Source organism: Psittacula echo (assembly GCF_963264785.1).
Source record: "Psittacula echo genome assembly, chromosome: 7".
Lineage (NCBI taxonomy): Eukaryota > Metazoa > Chordata > Aves > Psittaciformes > Psittacidae > Psittacula > Psittacula echo.
This window is the reverse complement of record NC_137740.1, coordinates 60,849,938-60,875,233: the sequence shown is the minus strand read 5'-3', so window position 1 is coordinate 60,875,233 and position 25,296 is coordinate 60,849,938. Positions and strand designations below refer to the sequence as shown.

General features: G+C 43.6%; 1 protein-coding gene across 1 annotated transcript in view; it reads right to left on the bottom strand.

Moving 5' to 3' along the window:
* Window positions 1-3,959: 3,959 nt before the first annotated feature.
* The window catches only part of HS6ST1 (heparan sulfate 6-O-sulfotransferase 1), a gene marked incomplete at both ends in the record, with an annotated part of 187,338 nt that continues 166,001 nt past the window's right edge, over window positions 3,960-25,296 (bottom strand). Inside the window, one exon of the mRNA XM_080623489.1 lies at window positions 3,960-4,668. Within this exon, the coding sequence (XP_080479615.1) occupies window positions 3,960-4,668 (709 nt within the window). The remainder of the gene's footprint in view (window positions 4,669-25,296) is intronic.

Genomic DNA, 25,296 nt, shown 5'->3' with positions numbered 1-25,296 from the left:
AAGTTAACACTGTTCAGGTGACTAAAAGTGACAAAGATCTTAGCACTGCAGCATATCTTGGCCTTTCCACCCTCCCAAAGCAAGAATTCTACTTCTTACTTCTACTGGTAACTCCTCACTCTGAGTGTCACCCTTCGTGGCAGATGTGCAAGGCTCTGCACAGAAATACCTTACACAGCTCCATTTGTAAAGTCCTTCCATGGCAGAAACACTGTGGGATGGACAAGCATGCAACTAGGTAAAATGTGAATTCAAGGGGAACTGCCTCTCCTGCCCTCCTCCCTTAACTTATCCTGACCTGGATCATGGTGCACTGACAGGCCCCTCAAGAAACACTGTGTAGTGAAGAAGGTCTGAGTGCATCTGAAAGTCATAGGAAAAATGTTTTGGAAGAAAGGGGCAGATACTGAACAAGAATGTACTATCTGGCCAATACTTCTGCCAGAGTGCCTTAAAGCCATTGTTCTCCATTCATTTTAAAACTACATACACGTTTTTTTATGTTATTGTAGCATCAAATAATCAGTCCTAAAAATTAATTGTACCACGTCAAACTGTAGTACATATAAATCACAAAAAACCTACGTTCACATTATGTTAAAAAAGCTCCCTTAAACCCACTAAACGAAGAAGATAGTGCCAGGTACATCCTGCAACCCATGCTCTGGCACACAGCACTTGCAATAAATGAACCCATGGCCTACAGCTGTAAAGAGACCAGCACAGCAGGCAGGGTGAGGGATGGCTTTTTGGTCGTTCACTGTATTTCCGATACTTAGACTCTATTTCAAAGCGCCCTATACTTTTCATGGCTTGGATTACCTCTTTAAAATGCATAAATTTGTTATTCCCAATGTACAGGTGGAGGAATTGAGGCATTTGCTGGACACAAGTTTTGAGTCTAGACATTTCTGCCTCAGTGCTAGGCTGAGGTCAGCCCTCCTTTTGTGGGTTGAAGTGAAACTGTTAACAAGACAGTTTTGAATATAGTTTCATTTCTTCTGCTTGCTACTGTAATATATTACAAACAAAATGTTGGAACAAGGTCTTCTACTGACATGCTTCTAAGGTCAAAGGCTGCCTCTGATTTAGGGAACCCTGCAGACAGATCAGTTGGAATCTAGCTGGATACGCAGAGCCCGTAATGTAGAAACAACTCAGGCAAACCAAGCCAAGAAATGTTACCGGTCCTAATCATGCACAGTCCTGTTTATTGTCACCCTTGAGAGCAGAATTAGGTACAGGATGGCCCTTAGAATCAGTGCCAGCATATGTGGACCTGCCTGGGCATTCACTGCACGGCCCTGTGCCGATGTGCACCTCGAATATGGATTAGCTGCAGGAACCACTTGTGCATGATGGATCCGTAACATAGGATGCACACTGAATTGCCTTTGGGGAAAGCTGGGAACTGTGCATATAAAGCAGTTGCTTTTTATATCTTGTGTATGGGGTTTGTGGGTAAACAGCCTGTAAAATTGCATTTTTTAAAATATAAATGTTTTCTTTAGTTACAGCAACACATAAAAGCGCTGGGAATTAGCAGACGTAGCTCCTCCCAGTCTTGGAATTCAAAGATGAGCAAATGGAGTTGTAATACCTTCTGCCCCCAAGCCAACAACCGAAAATTGCTTCATTTTGCTTCCCACTTTTCAGCTAGGAAAAAATGCTTATGGCCAGGCTATACATCTCTGGGAACAGGGGCCATTTTGTGGCCAAAGCACTGACAGAACCTTACAGACAGCAACACCACTACCAAATACTGGTACCGGCTGAATGCATGGGTAACATCCTACTGTCCTTGTATATGGATGAGCATTTGCTTGTGCACTTTGCAGCCCCAGGATGCAGACCTGGTCGAAACCCATCTGAATTCACTAGGAAGGGCATCCTCTGCCTTCAGTGGACTTTGGATCAGGGCTGTTAACAGGGTTGTATTTGAGCCCAAATTGCTGTTTGCATGTTCTAAGTTTTCAGTCATTTTGACTTTGGAGAAGAACATCTCCAGAAGCAAGGTGTATCCCCCAGGGTGTACACAGAAAAAACAAGGCCGCTCCTCTGCTTAAAGCAGCCCCTCCTTTGCAAAACTCAGTCCGATATGAAACTGTTGGAAACAGTGTACAGAGGCAGAGAGAGAAATAAAATACAAAACAAGCAGCACTTCAGTGGCTGTGTGATGGGAAAGGAACACTGTAAAAGCGACATGCTAAAATTGAATGCATCAGCTCTCTGCCTCCCCTCCAGTGATTTCAATGCCATATTTTATTTGCAGTTAGCATGGCCTTTGAAAATCAAATTATATTCCATCTGGGTCATAGTTTACCCTAAACAGTAGCTGGTTCAGGTCTTACAGGCTCAGTAAGAACGGGGTGAGACATGAAACAGGCAAAAACTGCTTCATTTCCATGCTTCCACCCAAACAAAGAAGTGCTTGCAACAGCAAAAAGTAAGCCATACTTTAATTTGGTGAGTGGGAAGAGGAACTGGACAAGTCGTTGTTCTATGACTCAAAAGGCAGTAAGCAGAACCTGGTTAGACTGTCACCACATTGGAGGATTAAACTCACATCAGTCCCTAAAAAACAGCATTGAAAGATTTCTGCTTTGAAAGTGGTCTGAGACTAAAAAAACATCCATGATTCCCCTTTCCAGTTTATGAACACAGCTTGTCCATGTAAAGTAAGAGCTCCAGAACAGGCACAGTGCCAAAAGACAGTGTGCTCTGTCTCACAATGAGTTCAGACCCATAGTCAGAAATTTGCACAGCTCTGGAAGACAGCCCCATCCTGTTCCCCTTAAATCAGTCCTGGTGACCTCACTGGAAGCAGGCTGATGGCCACTATCATTTGATAAAAGCAAGTAAAAATAACTGAAAAAATACAGATACGGGTACATCTGTATGCTTGTTCTAGTTCAGCATTTCACATAGCAACAAACAAAACAAAATCACCCCCTCATCATCTTCCCATTAATGACTAATTAGTCGCAGGGTCTTCCCTGGAACCTGTCGCGCAGATTTATGAGGGAGTATTGCTATTTAAATTCTTCCTCCTTTTTTTTTTTTTTTGTATTTAGAAGAGGGTTTCCATGTGCTGTTAACACATAAATACTGGTGACAGCATGAGCGGCAGTTGTGTAGGATGACAGGATAGCATGTGAGTGCACATTTGAGCCTATGTGGAATTTGGTTGGCTTTTAACTTGTTTTGGGACCTACCTGTGAAATAAATCCGGGAGCTCTGTGCATGAATTTCCTATTATCTTTGTGATGGAGTTGCGTATGTATACGTGATACCAGTGCAGTGTATCAAAACCTCTGTGCTAAGTACATATCCTAGGCCACAGTCAATTTGATTTAATGTTTCTTGTCCTCTGATGTTTTTCTTCTTTTGGTTTTTATGGTGGTCTGCTTTCTGGCAGTGGCTGCCAGCTGAAATGAAGTGACCGCCCTTGTGCTCAGATCACAGCCTGACAGGATAACACATTGTCAGCTTAGTCGCTGTTATCATTTACTTACAAACAATGCAATTCCCATCCCGGCTTCAAAAACACCCACAGAAGAAAACCTCCATTTCCTAGGTTTTTAATTCTGTATCTTTGTGTCATTATGCTCAGGGCATAAACAGATCTTAAAAATCCTACTTTTGCCATTGGTGTTTGAATTGTGAGGATAAGAAACATTCTTTCGTGATTGGCCTTAAGAGTGGGTAACTGCATTTGTGCATGGTTTACCTCTGCATTATCATGTTGACCTTTTTTTTATGTCTTTATTATTTTTTTAAGAATCTCATTGGTCTTGTAAGAAACAGTAAAAAGACCCCCTGCGTAAGGAAGCAATCTACCTTCTGTTTTACAGACTTGCGTTTAAATAAAATAGTTCTTGTTGGTTTTTGCAATTTTACTTCCATGATCTTTTATATGGAAACCCTAGAAGAATCATTAATATAAAAGTCTGCCTAGGCTACCATTTCTCTATAATATGGCTCATGTAGTCCTCAGTGGGCAAGCGTCCTTGCTCTTCCGTCTCTTCCTTGGGAAGCGCTTCATTGGACCGGTGAAGAAGCCTCTCTTCCCGATTCTTTATCCTCTGCTCCATTCTCTCTAGCTGCCGTTTGTACTGGTAGCGCTGTTGGAAGAGGTCCTTTGCATAGTCATAGAGCTGCATGTCCAAGTCATTGAGCTCTTCGATCCTGCGGATGGTGTCATTATCAACCTCCACCCCTCCTGCCCTGGTACTGTTGTACTGCATAAAGGGCCGGATGAATTTCAGATTAAAAGTTCTCTCAAACAGGTACTGAGTCTTTCTCTGGAACTCTGTCAGGCCGAAGAAGGCCATGTCTTTGAGGTTTTTTTTTGCACTCTCCAGCAGGATCTGTGCTCGCTTGTTCTCTGGGATGAAAGACATGTTGTAGCAGCCCACTAAGCTCAAGTCGGCCAACATCCTCACTTGGCGGTTGTTGGCCAGATTATACGGGCAATCCATGAACTCCTGCAGTGTGCAGCCTGACCAGTCTGTGCCTTCGTAGCATGACGGCAGCTCTTCAGGAGTTGGTGTCCTGCCATCACACATGTGCAAGGAGGTCTTCCAAGTAGCTCCTCGTTGGACGTGACGCCATTCGCTGAGGTAACGGGATACAGGGTCTCTCAGCAGTGTGATGTAGTAGAATTTTCTACAAGAAGAAGAGAAAGGAAAATAAATACTCTGCTAGTAACAAGATGCTTGGCAAGCTGAGATACAGTGCAGATATCAGAAAGACAAGAGGAAATCAATACCACAGCATCCATTCCACTGTGCTCTTGGGTCATCTTCTTCTTGCAATATCTTTGCAAAGTAGTTTGTACAACATTAGACCTGTGTTTCTCATAGCCCACCATTTTAGTCTTGCCAAGTAGCAATCCTTTCACCAGGACTTTCGTTTTAAGCCACAGACTGCAAATGTCAGAACAAATCATCAAGATTCAACCAATCTACCAGCTTCAGAGAGCAACTGTGACTTCAGGGACTGCCTGGCCTTTCACATGGCCATATGCCTTCTGAATCAGCCAGGGCTTGCTCTTCAGGACAGCTCAGCAATTGGTTTATGAGCTGGGCTATCATTTTCGCTTCATGCAGATGGCTGACCAGGACACCTACTGCTTGATTGATCTGGCTGCCGAGTTGAAATGTGGGAGTCTGCAGTAAGTAGCAAGATAGCACCGCACAAACATACGTGCAAAATAATGGGAAATCGGGAATGCAATATGCTTTGTAGAAAATGAAGGCATGAGTTAACAATCAGTAATAGTAGCAATAGTTCACTCTCAGCTAACCTGCTATAGGTTCAAACAAACTTAAGACACATGAAACTAAAAAGGAGGAAAAAGCAAGACAATCAGGAGGAACACACATGGTGACATGGGGCATTCTTGCTGTCTCAAATATAATGAAGTCCCCAAGAATACAAGCTGTCCCTTGAACTGCAAACATGACAGCTGCCTTGTACAGAGAGACCCTCCAGCTTCAGCCCACCTTGTGCCTGGGTAAAGTTCTGGGATTGATCGTGATGGCAGTCTGCAACAGCCCTCTGTAGAGGCAAATGGACCTGTTCCCCTGACTTCTAGCAGCTTGGCACTGTGGTGTCTCTTGAATGTTTCTAGAACAAGGAAATACCTACTCCAGTTGCTAAAGCTGGCAGAGAATCAAGCCCACATGTGCTCCCAGTGCACAGGGCTGTGTGACACTGCACTGGGGCTGTAGCAGGATAGCGCACATAAGCTACTGGAAATGTTTCATATAGGGGTGGTGGTGGATCATTTCCCCACCGGAAATGCATTTTTGGAATGCTGCTACATGGCTTGCTGCCACCAGCAGGGCTTGGAAGAGCTCAGTGTGATGGCCATTGTGAGGGAACTGCACATCTTTTTAGGGAAAAAGAAAACTAAAAAAGGTAAAAATTCTGCTTTGGCTAATACTAACACACCCGTATTTCCTTAGCACCTTCAATATTATTATTCCTAGCAGTAACCTCAATTACTGCAATAAGCGTAATTTAATTTTAAGTAAATACATCAAAGACATTGCCTGGGAAGCCTGATTTTTAAGGAATGTTTGCTTTCCCAAATGATTATTAACTTGCTGATGGGTTGTTCCAAAGCAGTAAATTTTGTAATCTTTCCAGCAACGGCAGTGCGTGTCCACTTGGACTCCAGCTCTTCTTCTCTTTCTGCCTTCAGAACTAGGCCTGGTAAAGACATTTGCTATTTTTGGAAGCTTTTCCATCTCTCTTCATAGCAAGGGTATCATGCTGTCTAGGAATACTGTCTAGTACTGTCTGTGTACAGAGGGAGAAAGGAGGGGGCAGAGTGCATAAGAGAAACACTTCCCTTACATTTACCTCTTTTTCCTTCATTTACATTGCAGCCTGTAATGATTCAACTACCCAGACTGAGATGCAGCTATGATTTACATAGGCAGTGCTAAGAAAACTCTAACAGATGGGGATAAAATATGACAGTGGAAGGAAAAGGAAAGCAATGATGAATGCCAGATGTTCAAGCGACAGACACTGATGCTAAACACTACCAGCACTTTCTGACTTGTGAACTGTAGTGGACTTTTTATTTACACCAATGTAATCTAAAGGCTGCATTTTTTTCCCATAGCAGGTAGAAGCCAATTATTATTGCATGGCTTGCAGAAACAACTGCAAGTTTCACCTAAGATCAGGGACTCATTTGTGCGGTATCCAAAGACACAGGAGGAACCAATTCGTGTCCAAACCTGCAGTCTATACAAGTACAGATAAGGGAAAAGAAGAAGCATTAGAAACTGTATTTTGTACACAGGGGAACTACCAATAGAAAATGATGGCCATAAAGTCAAATGGGCGTCTGTGGCAGAGCTGGCATGAATCTGATTCTTGTAAGCCTGAGTCCAGTTGGTCTTCTCTCTCTCTCTGTTTAAACTTTAGGGATCCATTAGTAAATACCAAATACAAAGCTTGTAGGCTCCATTGAATCAGAGACAGCTTGAACAGGACATAGGTTGAGAAAAGGTTAGGAGCAAGTATTTCTTCTTTCACACCTGCACTGCAAGAGCTATTATCTTAGTTGAAGCGATACACTGGTAAATATTTTACCATGAGCAATCTCTTAAGATTCATCTCATGGACAGAAAAAAATGGACAATAGAAATAGTAAACAGAATGTTTTTTGAAAATATACTGAATTTGATGTGCCCCTTCCCAGGTCTGTCACGTACAAAAGCAGAAGTGGAGCTTGCCTCCTAACACAGAAATAAGATGTATCTTTGGAAACAGGAATACTGGCAGTGGAACCAGGCCCCTGGAGGTACATTAGGAAGCTGCCCCAGTGGAGCTTAAATTAAAATCCAAGCAAACAAACAAATAGACACTGCAGTGCAAATGAAAAGTTTAAACCGCCTAAGATGAGATGCACCACTGATATACTGGAAGTTATTCTCCCAAACCTCTATTTAGCTTTCTGGAAGGATACTACTTTCAGAGGTGCAGATTCCCTCAGCTCTCAGGAAAGTGAGGAGCACACCTTCAGGAAGACTGGGGCCTCAGGAACTGGAGAGATGAGCCACTTTGATATTAGATGAATGACCATGTAAGCATTCACCCAAAGTACTTAAGATACTGAAGTCTGCATTCATGAACTATAACTTGGGGATTGCCTTCAAGTGCAGAGAAAAGTTAGCTATCTCACTAAAGCATCGCCCATTAGCAGCAATGTTATTAATATCGTGAGCCAGAAAGCAGGGGGAACTTTGCGCCAGCGTGGTTGAGAACACAGGCAGTGCCACTTGTCAGCAGTGACTTGCAATTTATGAGGAACCACATGGCTACTAAGTTCTCTTTTGTCATCAGAGATAAAATAAACCCATAAAATACACACAGCTGGGAGTGCCCTTCCTTTCAGCATGGTGCCCCAGACAGCTACTTAAGTTAAATATTCCTAAAGGCTCATTTCAGAAGTGTGGTCTTCTCCTAGCCCAGATGGTTCCACTCAATACTACCTTATAAAAAACCCAAACAGCCCCAGTCTGATCATGCAATGCCAAGTCTCACTGGCTTTCCTAGCATTAACAAGCTTGAGTAAGAAAAATGGACATTCTAGTTGGTAAGGTACTTCTTTTCCTGTTCTTCCTATATGAAGCTGGGCAGAACAGCATTACTACTCTTGTAAGCTCCCCTTCTACATATCCATGGGGTTGTGATCCTCAGGAGGACAAAGAAAAGCAGAAGCCGAAGTCCCACCTCTGCCTTTCCTTCCATTATTATCCCTGGCACTCCCAATAGGAAAATCCACCTGAAGCTCCCTGGAGCATTTGCAACGACAGTGTTGCAACTCAGATCTGTATGCAAGCTGCGCAGTTTTGTCTGAGGAAAGAATCACTACTGTATTTATTGAACAGAGCAAGATGAAATCATGGTTTTGGTAAACAATCCTGTATTAGAACTGAAGTTTCAGGGAGGAAAAAAATCCAATATTAGAAAGGAAGGGCAATCTTGCAATTGTAATACACACCAGCAGAAGCACCCCTTGTGTTAAAACTACCCTATGTGTCCCAGGCAGATCTCTCTTTCTGCCTCAGTTTCCCACGTGTGAAGCGCTGACAACGTCTCCTTTGTCTATTTTGGCATTTCAAAATGTAACATCTTTAGGAGCATGAGCTGTCTCCCTCAGTGTTTATGCAAAGCCCCTGTTTCAGCCTGGATTGAGGACAATAGTTAACTTGAGGCGTATTTTCATGACACAGGCGTCAGGGGCACTGTTGCCCTACAGGATTCCCACCCCAACCTCTCCTTCCCGTTCTCCCATAGCAGCACAAAGCAGCCTTGGTTTTGCCAGCAGAGTTGGGTTTGGTTTGGGTTTTTCGTTTGGGTTTTTTTCAGGGCCATGCTGCACATGCAGTCACTGAGCAGATATGGGTTAAAACTAACCCTTTCCTGCAGACATGAGGGGGTGGCTGAAGCCCCCCTTTAGTAATATTCTGCCTTAATTCCTGCCAGCAGGTTCCTCAGCTAATGAAAGGGAAATGAAGCTCTCCTTCCTTTAAAAAAACAATTCCTTCTCTTTTGCTAATAACCAGTCAACAATATTCTGATGAAGTGACATTCTAAATGTGATGCTATTATCTCTCTTCAGTTCATTTCCATTTATGCTTTCCTACATTCCTATTCAATACACCCTTCTTACTTCCCACTGATGGTCTCTAAAATCTACCAAGAACTGCTTATTTGACTGTGCAATCCCCTATTCTTCGCTGTGATTAAATGCTTCCCTCCCACACAGCCAAAATATCTATTTCTACAGGCTCTTCACTGAGCTTTCAAGTGTCCCTCACAGGAAAAGTCAAATCTATCAGAAGTCCTTCTTGGCTACTGTGGTGGCCTTCCGTCAGATAAAGAGCAAAATAAGGATAGCCACTTCCAATCGTAAATGCTTCATTCCGCCTGCCAGGAGAGGGAAAGGGAAGGAAGCTGCACAGGTCAGCTTCAATCATATAACCCCAATCTGTCAAAGCAACATGCCCCCAGGCTACAATTTTTCTACCGCTAAAGAAGAAAATAATAAAAACCTCTTTCTGTGTCCTTGCCGAATTAACTGAACAGAACAGAACAGGGTGTCCGCCAGCTTGCAGGAATGAGAAACACTCTGTTTTGTTTAAAAGAAGTACCAACGTCAAATTTGTGGCTGATTTAAGGCATCTTTATAAGCCAAGGCCATGTATTACACACTCCTCAAATCATTTGTGAGGGTCCTTATTCAGTTCATAGTCACTGTAAATAGTTTATCACTAAAACAACTACCGATTTTGCCTCCCACCAGCAAAATGAAAACAGGCACCTACCCTGCCATTAGTCTGCAGGGACCAAGGAAAGAACTAGAGCAAGGAAAGAGCCAGAGCAGTCAGCACCATGACTGCAATCACGTAAACCCTCACCTTACAGACAGTTAAGAGGATTATTAGGCAATGGTTACCTGCCCTGAAAATGGACAGTGCATTCTAAAGGAGCAGTCCCAGCAATGGCATACAGGTAAATAACAAGTGAAGGTGAGTCAAGGGTCTCTACTAATGGCTGAGCTGAGAATGTGGCAGGTGAAACTTTGAAAGGAATTTATCTTCTCACTATAAAGTCATACCATGTGTTACCTACAAATAACAGAGGTATGGAACCTGTTTTACCCTTCTGCACGGAGCCACAAAATGCCGTTCTACTACAGTGGGGTGCAGAACACTCTCCAGCCATCCCCACTGCCTGCTTCTGTACAAGTTGTCTCCTGCCTTCTTTACCACCAATACACCAAATCCCTGCTCACTACTTTTAAAGCCCAGACGTGGGAAGACTCCACGTGTGTCCCTTTTTACTCCACAGTCCGATTTCTTGCATAACAAAACACACCCTCAGTTAGAGATTGGAATTTAATATATGTACAATGATTACTTCCTTTGGTAGCAAATAGCCCTAATTTTCCTCAGTCTATTTCCTCTCATCTGGTGTTCATTTAGACTCTTCCTGCATTTCACACACAATAAACTCTTCAGTCCTTTAGAAGTCATAGAAAAAGAAAGAAAACCCCAAACAAACAAATAAACAAAACAATCAAGTCTCTTCTGTCTCCTATGTTTAAATAAAGGTTGCAACACAAAACACTAGAAGCCAAGGAACTTCACAGCAAAGGCAGTCCCCCAGTACTCAGCCTGTGCAAACACCTACCATCAACATTTTTCTGTTTCCAGTGAAGGAAGGGGCTGTCTTTAAAGCAAGTCAGTCCTTGCTTTGGTAACTGGGTTTGTTTTGCACAGTTGTGTTTGTTTTGCCTGATGGTCGCTGCTCTTGGGACTCTGCTGTATTAAAAGATGGGATGTTTTGAAATGCAACAGCCATCACACAGGCTCTGCTCACCCTCCAGATCTTCACTCAGGGACTTCTCCTAGGGTCTGATCTCACCGTGGGCCATGCTGCTGATAGCCCACCGTGAGCTAACCATGAAAAACAACACTCGGGCTGCTTCAGGAGGCGAAGGCAGAAGAGAATACCCTCATACTACTGCCAAATTGACATGCTCTTCTTCCAAATGGGAAAATTAACCCCTCAAGGCTCTCCTGGCTGGATGCAATCCAGAGCACATGTTTCCAAATACACGAGGGTGGGTTTCAGCAGGTAAAATTGGGTATTTCAGTCCATCTACCCTTTCTGTAAGCACCAGCAGCCCCTGAAAAAAGAGCACTTCTAGAGCTGGACATTTATATGGCTTTGAGGGCTGCAGCTTTACCTGCTGCCCTTCCAATGCACAGGATAATCGTAGTTGGACTGGATGATCATCTTAGGTCCGTTCCAACGGATCTATGCTATCCTATCCTATCCTATCCTATCCTATCCTATCCTATTTCTCTTTTCCTCTTGGGGATGAACAGATTAAAAATGGAAAAGCAGAGTCAACTCTAATTCCAGCAGCTATAACAATACTGGCTGAGGGTGTAAGTAGATCTGTAGCAGATTTCAGAGTGTAAATGAACCTGAGGTTACTTAGGTCTCATGTTCTGGATTTAAATAGCTGCAGAGTCAGAATCTATTACATATTTATATTTTTTAGCAGGAATTAAAATGTGTTATATTCATTAAATATACACTTAAAAATACCAGTACTATATTAACTTGGGAGTTAAAAAACAATGTAACTGAGTGGGCATGCTTAGAAAGCCACACCTCTCTTTCTTCCCCTGTGTGTTTCCTAAAATGTGGAGGATTTTGAATGCTTCACAATCCTGGTGATGCAGCCTTTCATCATACAATGAATGGTCACGCTGCAGTGGCAGGCGGGGAGCGTGAAGCTCCTGTGTGCCTGTACCTGTGTGTTCCAAACACAACACATATTTCTTGCAAAGGCAGTATAAAAGATGAGAGAAGTGGACAGTGAAGAAAGAGACACAAGAGTGAGCAGTGGCTCAGGCATTTCACAAGAGGAACAACCACCCCTCCATCCACTCAGAACAACTTTAAACAGAAGCTCTCCTTTTGGTGTTTGCAACAGACACACAGGCTTAGAATCACGGCTTTAAAAACACCGGATAGCGTCAAACACAATTGCAAGGGCCTTCTCCAGCCTGGTGGCGGTGAAACCTGCAGATGTGGAGCCAAGGAAAACACGAATCTGTGTGCTCCTGTAGCAATTGAGCCTCAATTTTGGAATCTGTAGGAAAGATAATGCTGTGTGTCTGCATGTGCCTCTGCACACATGGTAGCTGTGTAACAGCGCAGTGTGAAACGTCTCTATTTGAAGTTGACCTACAAAGAAAGGCAGGTCTACAAAGCAGTAGTTGGAATACTATTACATATATATTCCTTTTACATCGGTTTGTGTCTGGAATCAAATGCAGCATCAAGACAGGTATGGATTGCTATCAGTTCCTCTGAAACCATCAGAAATGGACACTTCCAGGCTCACTGTCTCCATAAATGAAATGAGGGTGTGTTTGTACCTTAGACCTCAGGATTGGGCAGCACTGATACTCGCTGTGTTCATAATGCGTTAGTACACACACCACCCCAGGTCAGATTTGCTAGCAAAGGACTACCGACAGGCTTTCACCCAGGAAACAAGTACGGTTCTATCCCCCTCATGCCTCATGGCTGTTTTACATCCAATTAGCAGAATAGACACAGACTGTGGGTTTTAAAAACATCTCTGCTCTTCAAGAAAACCGAGCTGCTGTGTGAGCACAAGAATTTCCTGTTGCAGTGTCTCTTGCAAACAAGTTAATCTATAATAAGACACATGACATGTTATGAACCTCAGCTCGTTTTTCAAAATGACAGATGTGATGAAAATTGGCCAAAGGCTTGGAAAAAAAAAAGTGGGGGTCAGGGTGAGGGGAGCAGATGTGGGGCGGAGAGGAAGGCATTCCAGAGCCCTCTGGAGCCTTGGACTCCTCTAGGACCCATTAAAAGCTTATGTTACTTGCACCGTTTATAAACAAGTGCTTTCTTTTGCCATTATAACCTTCCTCCTATCAAGCGCTTAGGAAGTGTTGACTGCTGTCTTCTACTGAAGCAAGGCACCAAAAATGACGGCGTGTTACAAATCATATACCTTTGATTTATTACCTTTCCCAAGTTTCAGGAGGTTTGTTGTGATTCCTAAGTGACCTTAGTAAACCAACTAATCAATAGCACATCTGAATGCTGACAGACTGCAATGGAAAGTTTCGCTGCCAAGAAGGATTACATCAGTGCTGGCAGAGGACAGACAGTAGAAATGTGGACTGCAACCTATGCCTGTTCTTTGCATTCTTTAGCTTTTATTATTGCCCCTGCTGTCATCAAGGTAGGAGATTCAGGATGAGAAAACACTGCCATTCTCCCTAAGAAACATGTTCTCTCCCTTCGCTTATGGGCTCTATTGGAGGGACTTTCATTTTTATTGATTTTAGCATTACACAAAATACAGATTTTAGTCACACACTGCAGCCATATTTACTGTAAAATATTTGCTCTAAGGGTACTGTACCCATTAGTTTTTTGAGTTTCTCCCTGTATGCTGGACACATTAGAATCAAGCAAGAAACAAATCAGCCCCTGAAGAGACATTTGCAATGAGACTTTTCATCTCTGTGTCAGTGTGGCACTGGAGAGGTAGCAGAAGATAGCGGTTTTTACCCTAGCACTAGACAGGTTAAGTGGAAAACATTTGGGGTCTTATTCTAGCTCCCTGGGGTAAGTGCTGTCCCCTAATAAAATGCCAGTGGAGGCTGCCAGGTTATCAGGGAGGCTGAAATTTAAGTCTCCTACTTGTCATCGAGACTGAGATGCACTGGTTCTGCACAGAAATCTGCACAGCTTTGTACTGTCTTTGCCCTGGGAAGAAAGAGAAAGCCAGGGATTCAAGCTTCCCCAGGTGTCAAGATGGATGCAATGAATAAAACAACTGCATATGTTACCTAATAAAGCAGGATATCTGCATCTGATTCCTGCAGACTTCAGGATGGAGTTTGGGAACGATTAGGATATTGTCACACAGAAAGAAAGAAAACCAGAAGCAAGTTGAAATAGTGCAAAGACAAAGCAGAAGTAGCTATGCAATATGCAAAGATATTTATCTGCATCAGCTGCAAACAAAGCAGCTAGGCTGGAATTTGCATTTCCTTTTGATCTGTAAGCCAGCTTCTCCTGCGCATCACAGGAGTTCCACTGGCACTAAGATTCGAGAAGTGTAACAGCATGGCAGACAGGAAGTATGTCTTCTTGAGAAAGATTAAATTATAAAGAAACCATATGGGAAGATGAAGAGAGCAAGAGTAGTCACAGGAGCAGATATTGATAGCTTATGCAGGACAACTGAATTCCTCAGCAACTGCCTGCCTCAGCCAAAAGGATGCAATATTTGTGTCAGGCAGCTGCAACTGCAACGCAGACACCCGCAAGTTGCTTGTGGATCAATCTTGTTCCAGTCAAAACCTGATGGATGGCTACTTGTATTGATCAGAGTGGGAAGACTCAGGAAACTGAATTGAGAAGCACAGGATTTTGAAACTAGATTGACATGTCCTGGACAGGCGAGTAAACATTGTAACTTCCAATTGGCCAGGGTATGTTAAGGAAACAAGACAGACATCTCAAGGAACTAAAACATACAGGGCAGCGCAGCCCATTCCTGGAAGCAACCACAATGCAAGCTGTTGCAAGGACTGGTTTCCAGAGAGCATGTCTGTGAGCCAGGTGGGGCTGCTAGAGAAAGGGAACAACTGCTGCCCACTCAAACATAATCCATGTGAGCTACATACACCTAATGGCATAGGTGACTGGTCCTAATTCCATTTACCCAGTGCTGGGAGGGGTTCCCACACTGCTGCTTTTCTTGCGAATGGTCATATTAGTGGCTTACAAAGAGTACCAAAGCTCCCCCTTCTCAATTAACTGGCTTTCCCTTGCTCAGGAATAGCAGATGCTATCAAGCAACAAATAGATAATCCCCAAGAAAGCAGAGCTACTAATCAGTCACTTCTACATTTAAGCTCACTCAGAGTTGCCACTGCCTTATACTGTTTTTCTAATTAATTGCACTGGAATGCACTTAAGCAAGCCCCGGATCAAAGAATCAACTGCAGAGATTGAAATAAATCCTGTCTGTGTTGCTAATGCCTTGGAAACGGATGACTTGCTAAGCATTCCAAATCCTGGGTACCAGTGTTTTAAAACTACAGATAGTGTGAGACACTTTGAAAGGAACAGATTTAAGAATAAAAAGGAACAAACTCCCTTCACTGGCTTGTAAAAGACAATTAAACAAAGGCAATCATTCAGCTAATTTATTGTTAAGTTTGTGTATCTTAAGTTCCTTATTCTCTGCTTTCCTATCACCAGAAATCACAGCGCAGGAGTGTCAGTTTTTGTTATAGCAAAACTATCATTGTTACAGATTTCTTTTTCTTCTAAATTTGCTTTTATGAAGGGTTGAAATCTTTTCAAAAGAATGATAAATAAAAATGCCTGGGGACGGATGCGTTACCGGTTGGTGCAATAAATCACTGCCTCTTCCTACATGAGTCTCTCTCTCCTGGTTTAGAATATCATCAGAATGCCTTCGATTGATTTACAATTTAGTAATCCAGCCATCATCATCCATAATTCTACAATAAACCACGGCACTTAATGTAGCTGTTACAGATGTGCAGAAGTTCATTCCCTGCCTTTTAGGAGGTGATACCTAGAAGGCAGCTGCAGACACCAGGATTAGCTGGGGAAGAAAACTCTTGTCTTCAGCACAGGAAAACATCCCATTTTCCTGTAACAATGCCCGGTCTTTAAAGCTGAAAGACAACCTTGACATATCCAGGTTCCATTATTAAACACCAAATATCTATATGCATATATGCACCTCCCTTGCCACCTGGCAGGAGTAACAAAATGCCTGGCTTCTGTCTAAAACACATTATTTCCTGGGAAAGCAAGACATTACTGAAAGCTGTAGGCAACCAACCCAGCAAAGGGTATGCACCTAAAAGCAACTGGTCTCACAGGCCAGGCCAGCATCAAGATACCCATGCTGCAGTGCATCTGCATGTGACACAGTGTCCACAGTCAGACCTAAGGCAGGGGTTAGAGTTTGCTCTTAAAAACCCCACAGGAGTGGGGCGCAGGCAGTGCAGCCTGAGGAATAGGGTGCTACTCATTCTCCTGTTACTGTAACCAACATTAGCCCTTCCTGACAGCACAACTGGAGACATCATGGGCATTGTTGCTCATCTTTTTGCTGATTGGAAAACAGTAGGTTAATTCTAATTGGTTTCAACTTCTTTTGCTACAGCCTGAGAGCAACACAGTGTGAGCTAGCCTGCAGTTAACACTTTTGTTAATACCGTTTCTTAAATAAAAAGGAAAATACGTAACATGCATAATACAAGGTGCGGGTATTTTATAGCAAACAGCACTAGTACTCTCTGCCAATCTCACAGCAGCCACAGTTCATTTAAAGCACGCATACAGAAATAGCCAACAGGAATTGTCAAAGTGATGGTCTAGGTCACAGAAACAATTTCTTTCCTGAAGTGAATCACCATACTGAGGAAGCTGACAAAGACTGCAGAATTCATTAGCTGAGCTGTGCTGGAAAGGTTCTGCTCCGAAGCCATCACTGCTCTGTCTAGGCCAGCATCCTGTCTCTGACAGTGACCTGTCCCAGGCACTGCCAAGAGAGGTGCAAGGAATAGCAAAGATATTTCTAATTACAGGAATCCCCTTGTTTCCTCTAAGCTGCACTCTCAGGAATCATAAATCAGACTTGTGGTTTGGGTCGTCAGGGATATTGGAGTCTTTGAAACTGCAGCTATCACTGGAATTCTCAGCTGTGTCTCAATCAGTACATTATGAGGCTGAAAGAGCTGGCAAATCTGCACGAGTGTAGGGTCCAGTGACATACCAAGCGGCTATTTCACAGGGACAGCATCCCTGGGTTTGGAGAAGGGATATCACACCCTAACAAACCATGGGTTCATCTGCTTCTGAGGGTGGTAAATGATAGCCCCTGCCCTGTGGCTAGCAGGGGCACTTAAAACTACCAGAAAAGTGGCAGTGCGTTGAATGTGATTTTGCAAAGCACCTTTTTGATTAATAAATCCTTGAGATTCTTCTCTTAAATACAGCCCAATGTTACTGCCTCAACTTCTATCTGAAGGACCTTGAAGGTGTCCTAATTGGCTGAAAGGCAATCAAGTTCCTCTGCAGTTCTACTGCAGATAGGCCTAATTATGTGCTTACAAGTGTACACTACAATTCTCCAAAGCACTGCTTTCAACTCAGAAGAACCCTTTGCATCTCTTCAAAGAAAGCACACAGTGGGACTATTCCTCCTGCTCCCCCTACAGCCTGGGAATACCCCCACATCCCTCCACAAGGGAGGAAGAACTCCATTCTCCCTGAGAGCCAGCTGGGCTGCCAGTCACCATGGCTGGGTACCAAACACCGCCTCTGGTGGGGTGGCACGACCGAGGCTGAGGGTGGGCACAAGCACATCCTCCCAAGGCAATTCCCTGCACACACAACTTTCCTTCCAGGGGGACTTACAGTACTTGCCACTGGTATTTACATTTCCAATTTAACAGCTTATATTCACTGCTTACACAAACATGACATACAAAGTGCTCCTGGCCTGCAGGTGATGTTCACAGAATCACAGGATGGTTTGGGTTGGAAGGGACCTTAAAGCTCATCCAGTTCCAGCCCCGTGCCGCAGGCAGGGACACCTCCCACTGGAGCAGCTTGCTTCAAGCCCCTGTGTCCAACCTGGCCTTGAACACTGCCAGGGATGGGGCAGCCACAGCTTCTCTGGGCACCCTGTGCCAGCGCCTCAGCACCCTCACAGGGAAGAGCTTCTGCCCAAGAGCTCATCTCAGTCTCCCTTGTCAGTTTAAAGCCATTCCCCTTGTGCTGTTGCATACATGTGTTGAGATTACAATTCTGTATCTATAGAGCGTTTTGCTTAAGTCTGCCTCAGGCTTGACTATGAAATACCACCTGCAACAAAATGACCAAGGAGTTTTCTCCTCATAGGCTTATATTACACGGAAAGGTTTTGCTGGTGTAGCTGTGCTGTGAGAAGAAAATAATAAGAGAACATGTCAGCCAAATAGCAATGCCAGCAAAAAGTTGTGGATAGCTATACAGCTGTGTGAATAGCTTATTCTGTCCAGGGAAATGGGTTAAGTTATAGAGGCAGAGGAACACTTGCCAGTGTGAGTTCTCTTCCAAAAAGGGTTTACCAGCACAGCTCTGCTAAAGTAACCACATTCTGAATGCAGGCATGTGCTCAGTCTCTCTGTCAAAACAATTATCACAGAGAAAGTTCCTTGTGTTTGGTAAACTGTTGAATAACAATTTACCAAAGGCAGTCAGCATCCCTAGAGCATGCTGTGATTAGGCCTCTGCCCACTGGGATCTGCTAGGCTGAGGCCACCAGTTCTTTCAGATACACTGGCAAACTGCTGAGCTTGGAGAGGCTTTCAGTCACTACCAACCTGGGATGGATGAGAGCTGGTGATTGTGTTATATGAGGCTCCATATCCCACAGCCTGAGTCATTCAATCCTCTGACTGTCTCTTCACATAAGAATTTATGTTTTCTTCGAGCATGCTGCCAACGGGAGCTGGAGGATTGCAGGGTCATTGCAATCCATTTCTTTGAATACTCTGTGGGATCTCAGCTTGGTGTATTGCGATTTTTCATCCCAAAGAGAGGGTGTGTACAAAAGCAAAAGATGTGGAAAGCTTTTAGCATCCCAGGAACTGAGAATACTGCTTCATTTGTTTGCTCCATGTAGCCTGATGATGGTTTTTATTATCCATTAGCTCAAACACAGCAAAGCTACATCTCTTAGTCGGTTGTGGGACGCAGGTATTTGGGTTCAAATTCCCCTTGTTAGCCTTCCTGAGAAGCTGGGCTGATGCTTGTTGTGCATCCTGTTATTCCAGTCAGCCTACAGACAAGTGCCAGAGCTGGCATGAAAGGCACGGATCAGAGACAGACAAAACCAAAAGTAAATTCCTCCCACTCCACACTTGGGTTTGTTGTACCTGTTGCTACATGCGTATCCTCCTTATGCCAGCCATTACAAAGGCAGAAGCAGTTGTAGAGAGGGACAGAAAGGGGATTGCTAAACCAGAAAATTAATACTGAAAGAATCAGTACAGTAAAGGTTCACAATGTTCACTCTGGGAAGACAAGATCTTCCTTCTGGATAATTCCCTCAGGAGAGGAGCAATAGCAATAGATTTGAAGAAGAAAAAGAAAGAAGTCCAATCACATACTGTGTATATAAAAATTGAGAAGACTACCAGCTGCAATTACATTCATGATTAAAAGATCTAACAGAAGCATATTTACATTCATTAACTTGGTCCACACTTTACTACCTCAGGAGACCAGCTGCTGCTGGAATACAGGGCAGCAAAATACAAACTACATCTTGCTTGTACTTGATCAAAACCTTTCCAAGTTCCAATGATCTGGCTGTTAACATCTCTTAGGTGATAATTAGACTCTCGGGGCAGAAAGCATTGTTCGGAAGAGAAAATGCACTGTGGAAACGTAAGTAGTGGAGCCTTCTGCCTTGATGAGGAGTCAGTTATTCCACTATATAAAGAAAAGGCAGGCAAAGGCCGTTTTCAAACAGAGACTCATTCTGTCTGTGTATATCAGCAATCAGCAGATGCTCCCCTCTGTGTAAACTGTTTACTTTAGTTTTTGCTCATTTCTGGCAATGTATGTTTTAACCAGGGGATTTCAGCCACATGAGCACAACTCTCCTCTGGAACAGGCACTACATAGTTTTTCCATCGCTGCTTGACAGCTGTTTGGTAGGAGGTACCAGCTGGGGCTGAGCAGATACTGCTCCCAATTCCCGTCCCCCCAAGCAAGGTCCCTGGTCTGCCTCGGCCTCCTGATCTCTCTGCTCGGGGGATGCTCCAGAGCCTCTGGCTGTAGGATGAGGCTTCAGGGCACTTCCAAAGGCACTGGGATGAAGCCTGTCAGCAGGGCAGATGCACAACAATGTTCTCCATCTGTCCCAGGAGGGCACTAAATTAACATCAGAGGCACTGACTTACTTCCTTCCTGCTATTGCCATGGGAGCTATTTCCCTGTGACAGAACAGGAAGAGACTTTAATTATAGATAACTGTGAATTTCTGTTTCTGGCTGGGTCTGACACGTATTCTGTCCTTCTGAAGTCTTTCTCTTTGTATGCTATGCTTGGTTGTGGTCTCCTCCATCCTGCAAGACCAGGCTCACCTCCTCCGGACAGAGACCTTTCTTCTCAAGAGATCCTGCCAATAATTGTGACAGTTGGAGTCTCTCCTGCCCTTCCTGCACAGTCCCCCATAATCAATTGCAAGAAATCCCAGAGGACAGAGTTGATCTTTCAGACAGACAGCTACGTGTGTGTCTGTCCTGCCAGGCTGACATTCTGAGGACCCATTTCAGGGTTTTAGTTAGGATCCACGGCACAAGTCTACATTATGGAAGCGTCCGCACTCCCTCTGTGCCTTTGGGAAGTTGCACCATTCCTGAAGAGCTGTAATTCACCTTGAAACCAGCATATTTAGACACCATCTACTTGTGCCACATGAACATCAGTTTCTCATTGTCCACAACTGTAACTGAAGTGCCCTGGTGATATGCACAGGAGCAGGAACAGCCTCCTGCTGTCTGTGTCCCTTCGTTCAAATGAAGTCAGCAGAGATGCAGCTACACTGGCAGTGAAATGTCCCGCTCAACTTTGCTTCCCCTTTGTCACTGAAGGACTGGAGAGATCTAGTTTGTTTTGCTTTAAACGCCAATATAAGGCAACTGACTTCCCTTGAAAGAAACCTGAAAGCCAAGAATAATTTGGGTTTCAAAGTCACAGCTTCAAAATGCTCCCTTTTTGAGGGCTGGTGTGGCCATATCTCGAAGTTGAGCGTATACAGAGCTACTGCAGTGGATGGAGAAAGAAACTCTTCCATGACTCATCAGCCACCCTCCATGAGCAAGGATATAGTGACAGGATTAGTCAGAAACACTGTAAATGTGACCAAAAGCAAGAGATGAAACTAGAGGAAGAAAGTAGGGAAGAGGATGGGTACTCTTGGGACCACTGGTACAAAAGCTCTACACCAACTTCCCATCCTAAAAATATTTGCTAGTGACTTAACATGTTTCTGTCTCATAATCAGAATTATACACAGTCTCAGATCCTCATTCTGATGAACAGTAAACACATTTTTTCTTGTTAGATATGGGAACATTTGTTATATTGTATTTCCAATACATAGGAAGATTCCCCTTACTGCCATATTTTTGGGACAGTCCTTAATATTGCTTCAAAAGTAAAAAAAACCACGTGCTTAAGTCCATTACAGTATGAGACAGCTTTCCTGAATGGGATCTGGAATTCAAGCTGAGATGAAGTTACTTACAGCAAAACCCAAACATACTTCATGCAATACCTGTGCTCTGTGTGTGACTTGGAAAATAATGGGATGACATTTTGTGAAGGATTTAAATGAAATCGTGAGTGGGTTTTTCTCTTTCTAGAGTACTCAGTCTCGAGAGAAAAGGAGGTTATTTGCATCCCAGAGCAAAATGCCCGCTAATACTATGAACACAAAGAACTCTAAGGATGAGGCTTCTGATGGCACTTACAGAGACTGAGTGCCAAAGTCTCTTACAAAGAGAGATGTGCCTTGCATTGTTCTTATCATCCAGGAGCCTGTAAAGGCTGCAATGAGTCTTGAGATTGGGTACTGAAGCTGGTGGATGGCAGATTTATGAACCACATCCCCATTTTTTAACCCAAAAGAAGCTTCAGTACCTTTTACTACCCCTTCCCTTCATCCGAAAGTTATGGGTTAGCCTTGACAACAGATAGCTCCATCTGCACTTTTATTCATCCCCAGTGAATAGTTGGGTTTTCTCTAAACACAGATTCTCATCTGTCTCAGCATTAAGGAGCAGCAAAATATCCAGGGAGAAAAACTCAGGATGATCCAGATGACAAGATAGGGAGGACAAGGAAGGAAGGCGAGGAAAGAGGAGCTTGAGATGAGTTGTGATTAAATTTGTTAAGTTTAAATTTCATTAAATTTGGTAAGATTAAATTTGCAAAATTACTTAGGAGTATTGAACATCTCAGCCTTGAGTTCACCATCAGGTCAATCTGTTGTAAAACAAAGGGCTTCCCTTTGAAGAGGTAAGACAAAAAATCTTAGACATGCTCTCTTTTAAAACCAGTTTATGCAGGAGGGGATGTTCTGGCTGCAAATGACATGATTAATTCTGGTTTTGGTGAATATTTGTTACTCCATACACTCTTCTGCCAAATTCTCATTCCATAATGGCATGATCCAAAGCTCATTGAGCTCAATGGAAAGGTTTGCAGTAGTTCTGAGGGAACTACTAGGTGAGGACACGTGAGGAAACAACATGGGAGAAGCTTGAGAAGACATGGGGAGGGATCGACTGCTGAGGACCCATGAGGCTGGAGACGCACTCTTGGAAGGAGGGAGACCCCTGAGGGACTGTGGTCCATGGAGGACTCATGCTAGGGCAGGGACAATCCTGACGGACCCTTTCTGGAGCAGCAGCAGTAAGAAGAGCAGAGTGAAAGAGAAAACCAGTAAAGAATCGTGGAAGAGGGACAGAGAGAAACGATTACACCATTACACACTAGAAAACTCACACACAATTCTGCCATTCATGCCCAAACCCTAGTTTAGAAGAACAATCTCTAGGTAAAAGTAGGAACCTTTATCTCCATGTTGTTTAAATGCTGGACCTTTCTCAGAAAGGGACAACTGTGACCCCAATGGTGAGATATCTTCCTGCAAAAAGGGCAGCTATGTTTTACTGAGGACGTGTTGACCCTTCTCAATTTGTGTTCATAGGAAGAGTTTTTGAGATGTATTGGCTGGAGCTACTTTGCTTTCTGTGTCCCTACCAGTTCTCTTAGGCTATCAGATCCAGGAACTCTTATCCAGGTGGGATAACCAGTTTGTCCTGATATACAGGTGTGCCCCAGCCACCCCATCCTGTGGTTTCAATGGGCTGGAGGAGAGCTGTGGGCTGCTCCAGGCAGGCACCTTGTCAGCACAACAGAGGGATTAGGGTGTAAGGAATTGCCACAGAACACATATCCCATACCTTAGACAGAAATAGAGTGACACACACCCTTGGGGAGGACAATTTGTGAAAGAAGTGATTTTCAAGCCTTGAGTAAGGAGGCAAATACTGGTTTATCCCAAGAATTATGTCTTATTTGCCATTATCACAACATCAACCTTCTGTGCCCAGTTTGTCACCTGGTATTCTGCTGATCTCATTGCCTTCAGCAGAAGCCCTGGGGACTCCCAACTGTTCAACAGCAGCCAAGAAAACTGAACACTTCTCCCTTGTTAATTCACGGAGAAGCTAAAAGGTAGAAAAGAAAAACCTTTGTAGAAAGTTGAGGCCTCTTAGTTCAGTCAGTGCTCTGCCATGAAAACACCAGAATCTCTCAGTTCATTCATGTGGCATCTGCTGACCCTGAATCCCCTCCTGTCCACATGTACATGCCAAGTGGGTTTTATACTGTTTGTGGCCGATGGTTCTAAAAGCCAAAAGATTTATGAATTGCTAGATTCATGCATTCAGAAAATGTGACTCAGGCCCCTAGAAAACCACCGGACCAGCTGAAAAATTCCACCACATTAAGCTGACCTCATTCTGCATAACTCCAAGTACTCTGGCAGCAAAGCCTAGGATCCTTCTAGCTCCAAGTCATTCACTCTAATAAGTACACGAAAGCTGCAGGAGGTATCCTCTGCCAAACCTCCTTCCCTCACAGCAGCGATGCCTCTGTTCATCAGCAAGCAGTCATGATTTCTGTTAGTTGTGGCCCAGTTCTGGTCTATTTTAGGATTTCTAGAAGCTGTTAAAAACTAATATCCTCCCACTCCCTCCTCCTAGAATCTCATTTGTCACTCTGCTTCTTGCACAGTTATACTTCTCTGTCTCTTAGCTGGCAATTTCTTTCCTATCATATAAATTTGGGATGACCCTGCGGGGTTGTAAGCACATGGGTGCAGTGGACCAGGCTACAAAGTGACAGGGAAAGATTTAAACAATTGGGACTGTTAGGAAAGGGGGAATTGTGCTAATTAAAAGGAAAAGGAAGAGTAAATAGCCAGATACAAAAAGCAAAGGTCCTCAAGCAGGAGCACCCTGGCAGTAGAGGAGCTCCTTATGATCTGTCCTGCTTGCAGTGCAGCTCTTCTCCAAAACAGGGTTATGAAATCCATCAGTTTAGTAAGAGACAGATTCACTCTCCAAGTGTATTCCGTATCATGTCTGCTGATTTGAGGTATTTTTAGTACATTTTTACAACTGTTTCCACTACAGTCACTATAGTTTCAGGCATGCCAGTTGACCTCAACTTTGTCTTGGGTCTCATAAATAGAACTATTGTTCATTAAGCTTGATAACCAGATTCTATCCCAAATAGCACTTGGTTAGCCACATGGTGGTGTAAAGATGATGAAAACAGTGCATGCAGAGAGTTTGCAAATATGAAATAAGGGAAATATTTTGGCTTATAGAACCTGCACAATAAAGAATGATGCTTAAGACAGCGTGGCTTGATGATCAGCTACCAGGCTGCATTAGTTGGGCCCACATAAGAAGTTCTACCTGCAGTCTCAGTAGACCCACATATGACTGTGAATCTCATTCACAGGGATGTTTAAATGTAAGAAAATGCTAACTACAAATAAGATGTGGAACTAAGAATAGGTGCTTGGAAAGGGAATTAGTACAGGAAGAAAAACAGCTTTCCAAAACCACTGGACTAATTACACTACATTGTTTCTAAATGTCAGCTAAACGTTACTGATCTCTTCCCATATGAACAGCTCAACTTTGCACTAAAATACCAGTTTACCTGCATGCATGGGTACGAGTGTGCATGTGCAAGGAAGAACTCAGGGATCCTCTTCCAGAGCAGCTGTTTCTCAGGCTGGATCCTAGTCAAGTACGTGACTCTCTCTCCAAATCTAACAAAAGGGCTTTTTTCTCACAAGTGGCACCACTCTCGATGCACTGGCAACCCACTGGTTCAAAATGTCAAGGAACACAATTGCTCATGGGGCTGTCATTTGGTATAGAGCATCTATACGCAACCCATCACCAACCTGCTCTGCCTCCAAGCACCATGGCACATCCATGGCTACAATCAAGCATGTGTAATACAGGTCAAGAAAGGGCCAGAGGTAGCCACTGAATG